Source organism: Bison bison, unplaced genomic scaffold (assembly GCF_000754665.1).
Source record: "Bison bison bison isolate TAMUID 2011002044 unplaced genomic scaffold, Bison_UMD1.0 scf7180017864495, whole genome shotgun sequence".
NCBI lineage: Eukaryota > Metazoa > Chordata > Mammalia > Artiodactyla > Bovidae > Bison > Bison bison.
The window spans coordinates 5,443,706-5,450,964 of NW_011495054.1; the positions used below are offsets into that span (position 1 = coordinate 5,443,706).

General features: G+C 50.5%; 1 protein-coding gene across 1 annotated transcript in view; it reads left to right on the forward strand.

Annotated features, from left to right (window-relative positions):
• HECTD4 (HECT domain containing E3 ubiquitin protein ligase 4) overlaps positions 1-7,259 on the forward strand; it is a 117,764-nt gene that overhangs the window by 91,263 nt on the left and 19,242 nt on the right. The window contains exons 55-60 of the mRNA XM_010828596.1: positions 622-803; positions 2,195-2,400; positions 3,031-3,161; positions 3,453-3,658; positions 5,388-5,567; positions 6,616-7,249. Coding sequence (XP_010826898.1) covers positions 622-803; positions 2,195-2,400; positions 3,031-3,161; positions 3,453-3,658; positions 5,388-5,567; positions 6,616-7,249 — 1,539 coding nt within the window. The remainder of the gene's footprint in view (positions 1-621; positions 804-2,194; positions 2,401-3,030; positions 3,162-3,452; positions 3,659-5,387; positions 5,568-6,615; positions 7,250-7,259) is intronic.

The following is a 7,259-nucleotide window of genomic DNA, read 5'->3' on the forward strand; positions in this document are numbered from 1 at the left end:
TCACCCACACACAAGTTCAAGGGCTCTTCTCTCACCCGGTGACAGCCCAGGTGTGAGGAATACACGTCACATGGCCATGTTCACGTGGTGACTAAACAGCCCCACGCCCCAAATAGAACCCAGCATCTTTTGTAACAACTCTACAAGCATAGCTTCCAGGGATTTTAGCAAGAGGAATGCACCATAGGTAAGAGTCACCGTTTTCTGGAAAGCCCCGAAACCATTACCTCCTACCAAGAAGCTCTTCTTCCAGTCCTCCCAGTGCAGCTTGCCAGTAGGGGCTTGTTGTGACCATAAACAGGGTGCCTGGTAATACTGCTGATATTCAGGAGTTCCCTGGCAGTCCAGTGGTTAGGACTCAGTGCTTTTGCTGCTGGAGCCCAGGTTCAGTCCCTGGTCAGGGAACTAAGATCCCACATGCAGTGAGGTATGACCAAAAAAAAAAAAAACAATTAAATGTGGCTTTTTGTTTTGTTTAAAACACAAGTATCTAACTTGGAGCACAGAACATGAGGCCAGAGAAGCCTGAGATGTGGCCCTTTCTCTTCAGGAGCCCACGGCCCACCCGATATGGTGGCCAGAGTGTCAGAGCTCAGCGCCTCCCCTGCCCTTCCCTTGCAGGGAGCTGCTGCGCTGCGAGGCCGCGCTGGCCAGGCTGTACTGCCGCATGGCCCTGCTCAACATCTTCGCCCCCAAGCTGCCTCACCTGTTTACCCGCCTCTTCCACATCCCCGCCATCCGGGACATTACCCTGGAGCACCTGCAGCTGCTGTCCAATCAGCTCCTCGCTCCTCCCCTCCCAGGTAAACCTTGGCTTTGCCGCTGTCACCACAGACACCAGACCCAGGACAGACTAGCCGTAAGGGTGAGCCAGGCGCTGAGCAGGAGGTGTGTGTGGTGTCCTCCTTCTCCACGTGAGGAGTCCCATCACAGGACCTTTAGACTTAATGTACATAAACAACATGAAAAGATTGCTAACCTGTTAAGCATTCATTGAGCTTCCTAAACTAACCATGGATCAAGGAAAATAATATATTTATGAAATCTAGTCACTGTAGTGTTGTCACATTCTGTTTGGCGTGTAAAGAAAAGAAAATGCCCCTGCCATCAAATGCCACCCAGGAGACCTAACTGATTCATCGTAACCTCAACCAGAGCTGTTTTCGTGGGCCAGCCTGTGTGCATCGGCTCAACTTGGGGCCCTTGTGGTGTGGTGCTCCCTGGTGAACGCTGACGACTCTGCTCTCAGCCTGGTTGAAGACCAGAGGGACCCTCCCTATCTTCTGGCATGTTGGCCTCCAGCTTGTTTCCCTTGACCTCTTAGCAACTGCAATGGGAGCAGGAGTGACAGGGCAGATGGCATTCTAAGCCTAGAGGACATCTCACAGCCCTGGGGTCCCAGCTGGTGCCCTTGTGAACGACATCTCCACAGGCCGACTTTAGCATGTGGGGTCCACTGGCCCACCCCCAAGAACTTAGAGGCTCCAAAACAGACCTGAAAAACTTCCAAGTACTGTGGAAGAAGCTTTATCACAATGACTAACTTGGGTTATAAAATCCACTCTCAACTACCCTGGTGGTTCCTAAGGGTGAACCCAGGCAGCCAGTAGGTCAGGCTGTGGGAACCCCTGAATCCTCTTTTACATGCTTGATAGACCTGGGCCTCCACTCAAATTTTTATTTTAGGAAACAGTTTTGTACCTTAAGAAAGCAAACATTTAAAGACCACTGAATTCCTGAATCCCACCCTGGAGGATCTGATTGGTAACATCTATTATCCAAGACCTAAGGCCAAGCTTGGAGAAGGCAGTGGCACCCCACTGCAGTACTCTTGCCTGGAAAATCCCATGGATGGAGGAGCCTGGTGGGCTGCAGTCCATGGGGTCACTAAGAGTTGGACACAACTGAGCAACTTCACTTTCACTTTTCACTTACATGCATTGGAGAAGGAAATGGCAACCCACTCCAGTGTTCTTGCCTGGAGAATCCCAGGGACAGGGGAGCCTGGTGGGCTGCCGTCTCTGGGGTCGCACAGAGTCAGACACGACTGAAGCGACTTAGCAGCAGCTGCAGCAGCAAAGCCAAGCTAACTCATCCCAGTTTTCCAGATGGGTCGCGCCTCGTTGCTACTTAGGATCTCACAGCCCTGGGCTGCTGTGATCTTCATCACCTGTGTTTCCTTTCCCGTCCCCAGATGGCACCATCAGCTCCAGCTCCATCCTCCTGGCGCAGTCCCTGCAGCACTGTGTCCATTCCCAGAACTGTTCGGCCACAGACCTCTTCTACCAGGGCAGCTCCCAGACGGTGCGAGAGTGGCTCAACGTGGCCATCACGCGGACCCTGCACCAGGGCGAGGAGAGCCTTCTGGAGCTGACCAAACAGATCTGCTCTTTCCTGCAGGTGAAAGTCCAAAGCTCTGACATCCCTGAACTGGGATTACAGGTTCTAATTGGAAATCTTACTGGCTGGCTAAAAATGACACTTTCTTGGTCCTTCCCTGGTGGCTCATTGGTAAAGAATCTGCCTACCAATGCAGGAGACGTGGGTTTGATTCCTGATCTGGAAAGATTTCATGTGCCATGGAACAGCTCAGCTCGTGCACCACAATTACTGAGCCTGTGCTTTAGAACCCGGGAGCCACAACTAGTGAAGCCCGAGTGCCCTAGAGCCTGTGCAACAGGAGAAGCCACCACAGTGAGAAGCCCACACACCACAACTAGAGAGTAGTCCCCGCTCTCCACAACTAGAGGAAAAGCCCCCTTGGCAATAAAGACCCAACACAGCAAAAAAGAAATAATTAAAGAAAAATAGCACTAATTCCCTCAAGCCCCCACCTCACTAGCCTCCTTTTCTCTGCAGCTCCCCTACATTGTCCAATCCATGTGTCCTTCCTCCCAGAGGGCTCTTTTGTCTTCCTGATCTTGTTAAAGTGCGTGTATTATGTATTGGCTCTCCCCTGCCTGGGAGCTGGGAAGATGAAATGCCCTCTTGTGTTGAATCCCTGGTTTTCCCTGTTCAATGTCTCTGCAGACAGCACCAGAACAGTTCCCCTCCGAAGAGTTTCCAATTTCCGAGTCCAAAGTCAACATGGACGTCAATTTCCCCGGGGCAGCTTTCGTCGTCGTATCTTGCAAAGAAAGTCAGTCTGGATTCCGCAAAGAGTAAGTAACCTGACTCCAGCAGATGGTGACAGGGAGAGAAAAAGTCAGGCAGATTCTGGTGAAACTTACAGAAAAAGAAAACTCATTGCTTTTATTCTTTAATGCATACTGTATTTGAAAATGATTTAAAGTTCTTCCCTAATTTCCATGTTTTAGAAATTAGTCTGTATGAAGAATGACCTTCTAAAACGTGGTGGGGATGACATGTGTGCCCAGTTCTCACCCCCCTTCTCCCAACAAAGCGTCTGTTGATCTGACTGAACTCTGCTCAATTTCATATGTCCTCTTCAGTTCCTCTCTGTACAAGGCACCATGGGCGCGTGTGCTGGTGTACGGGCTGGGCCACAAAGTGAAGCGAAATGGCCAGCTGAACCTCATCGAGGCCGTCTGTTACCCGCGGGATGCGTCTCCGGCCAACACAGGGCTCACACCACCTCCTACCACCAACCAGTACCCTTCTGTGATCCTCTCCACAGACAAAGTCCACATCAAACTGGGTAAGTCTGTGAATTAGCTCACGGTAATAAGAACAGCTTTGAAGTCATTCTCTGCTTTCCTTCTTTGTGAAAATTGAAAGAATTTTCTACCTTGCTGTGTTCCCATTTCCCATGGGTGAAGAATAGGACTGCTCGGGGCAGTGTACTACAGAGACAGTAAATGAAAAGTTGTCCCTTTCCTGCTCAGGGAAGGCCTGGCAGATGCTGCCCAGATGACAGGGGGGATTTTGTCTCCTTTCACAAGTGTGTGCTGGGCACATGCTGTTTGAAACCCATCACTTAGCTATAACCATCTTGGCTGCCCTTCCTCAAGTTCTCATTAAAACTGAGTTCTCTCGAGTATACTATGGCTCCCTAGGGCACAGACCTCAGAGATCGTCCGCTCCCCACGTAAATGATAAACAAAAGCTAGTGGCCAGGCTGGGAGGCCCACATCTCCCTGGCATCCTTTGTTAAGTCTTTGTAGATTTGGACTGAGCTGAGGGCTCCTCCTCTGTAAATCCTGACACTGTCGCTGGCTGTCTACTTTATATACCAGGGCCAGCTGATTCTGTTTCTGAGTCAGCACACAGAGAAAGGAAAATCTACTCTCAGACTTCCACTGCATGTCCTTGGCAGGTTGGACAGAAAAAGACAGACAGGTGCTTGCTGAAGACAGTCATAAAGATGTCTGTGAACTTTCAGCCAAAATTGGGCCTTGACTTCTGCACAGCCCCAGTCCTGGGGACATTGCATCTTTAGGGAATAAAGTGAAAGAACATTTCTTAAGAGATTTGGTCAATGCTAAACAACTTTATGATCTCTTTTTTTAGGGTCTAGTTTTTTCATTGTGTTTTGCCCACATTGTTTTTGAAATTGTGTGTAAACATAGAGGGTCTCTGTCCTACTATCACTCCCTAAATAAATGTTCACCCCAAAGTACACAGCTGTCAGCATGGTTCCTCCTGATCTGGCCAGAGACCCCTGGTAGCCCAGCTTATGGGTTTTTGTTTATTTGTTTGTTGGTTTTAATGTTTTTTAGGCCACACTGTGCAGCATGTAGGATCTTAGTTCCCTGACCAGCCCTCTGCACTGGGAGCGCAGAGTCTTAACTACCAGACTGCCAGAGAAGTCCCCCTCAGCTTACGTGTGATCATTGCTTGCAGAGAGGGTGGGGATGCAGTTCAGGGTATGACGGGGTTCCAGCCTCAGAGCCTTTCTCTCTCATCATAGGCCACTTCAGTCAGATTTAGATCATAGCAGTAATGCAAGGCAGTAAAAAAGAATCAAAGCCCTGGTAGTGCATGAAGTCTGGGGACCTCCTCACTGGTCTGCTCTGTCAACCTAAGATAAGCTGATGCTCCCATGGGATTGCAGCCACACCAAGGAGCTGGTTATTTCTTTACCAAGCCAGAACCATTCCAGTGAAGCATCTCTTAAAGTCTGACTTCCTGTCTCCACTTCAGGCCATGGGGCTAGGTGGTATCTGACTGACCAGGGGATGTTTATCCTTCCCTGTCCCCTCTGTCCCGTTCTCACACCAGCAAGTGGACTCCTTGGAGCTCATCCTCCACTGCTCCTCTGCCTGCAGCGGACGTTGTCTGGCAGGTGGGGAGTGAGGTTTCTTCTCACCCCAGCACAGGAGCGGATAGGCCTTGTTTCTCTGCTCACACCTGGCAGGTCTTTCTCACAAGCTAGTTTTGATCAGGTGTTGCCAATCACAAGCTTTCCTTCTGGGTGCTTCTTCTAGGGGTATCTCCCCCACCCGGAGCCGTGCTGGTGTTACACTCCCTGCCCCTCGAGTTCCCCCTGGCGATGGCCTTCACCGAGCAGCTACTGTCCTGGAAATCAGAGGATGGCGAAGGTAGAGCTGAAGATGAGCCTGACACCATCCCGACGTCCGTCCTCCTGCAAGTGGTGGAGCTGCTCGGTGAGGCCCACCATCCCCGGGATCGGCCGGGGCAGCTGCTTTGGGGTGGCCACAGTGGCCTGGAGTAGCGATAGCTCTCACGAGCTGCTATCAAGCGGGCCTGGAGAACTGAGTGGAAGTTAGACTTCCACATCCATGATCTGCAGGGTATTGTCGTTATTTTGAAGGGTGGCATCTAACTAGGAAAACAAGATTAATTTGATCCTACTTTGCTTTAAAACACAAACATATGCCATCATTGTAACTTTGATTCTATGTTGGTGTTCACTTCCATGCCACCTTTTACCTGCAAACATGGTAACAGCTCCTGAAAGGTTAAAGAGAGATTGCATTTAGGCAAAACTCATGGAATGGTAAACTTAAAGAGTTGTGAAATTAGCCTATAAATTCACCTCAAAATTTTTCTAAATATTGAACTTTAATGATGTGTCTGCTTAAGTGGTTGGGGATAAAACATACTGATATCTGCAATTCATTTTGAAATAATCAAAATCTAGGGTGAGTCTATGGATGAATAGAGGGATGGATAGATGTGCAATAAAGCAAACACAGCAAAAGGTTAATGGTAGAACATAGGTGGTGAGCATCTAAATATTTACTGTATAAGTTGTTCGACTTTTCTGTATTTTTTCATAATATAGTGTCAAAGGGAAAACCATGCTGCAAACTCATATGCCCTGAGGGGTTCAGACAGATGATATGAGAGGAAAGTGATTTGTCACCAACCTACTTAATAACTTTATGAGAAATAAAATACTGATTTGGGAGGTCAGAGCTGTAGAACTGACTCCATGTAGTCAGGTGGCACAGGGGTTAGGGCCACCAGCCCTGGTGTCAGTCTGCCCTGTGAGAGCGTGTGACTGTAGCAGCTGTGTGAGTCCTTTGGCCCTTCGAGCCTCTGTTTCTTCATCTGTGAAATGAGGATGAAGGATGTATGTTTGTTTCATGTGGTTGCTGTGAGGGTCTACTCTGTCAGAGCAGTGCCAGGCACCTAGTAAGCTCTGTATAGGTGGTTGTTTTAAGTTGTGACTGCTTTCATTCACCTCAGGCAACTTCCTCTGGACCACAGACATGGCGGCCTGCGTGAAGGAGCTGGTTTTCCACCTCCTGGCAGAGCTCCTGCGCACGGTGCACAGCCTAGAGCAGAGGAAGCACCCAGCCGGCCTGTCCTCATCCATCGCCCTCCAGCTGAACCCCTGCCTGGCCATGCTGATGGCCCTGCAGTCGGAGCTTCACAAGCTGTACGACGAGGAGACGCAGAGCTGGGTCTCGGGCAGTGCATGCGGAGGCTCAGGAGCCACGGCGGCTGCTGACCAGGGCCGGTTCTCGACGTATTTCCACGCACTCATGGAGGGCTGCCTGGCGGTGGCCGAGGTGACCCTGCCCACCAACATGAGTGTCACCGCCAGCGGGGTGACGTCAGCGACTGCCCCAAACCTCAGCGACTCGTCCTCCTCCTCATCGTCCTCCCCAGGACAGACTCCACAGAGCCCCAGCCTCCTGTCCAAGAGGAAGAAAGTCAAGATGAAGCGGGAAAAGGCCTCCTCCTCTGGGAAGCGCCAGTCCTCACGCTCTGTGGACTCGGACCCCGCCGTGCTGAGCATCGGGGGCAGCAAGCCCGAGGACATGCTGTGGTTCCATCGTGCTCTGACGTTGCTCATCATCCTCCGCCACCTCACCAGGAAGGACCCA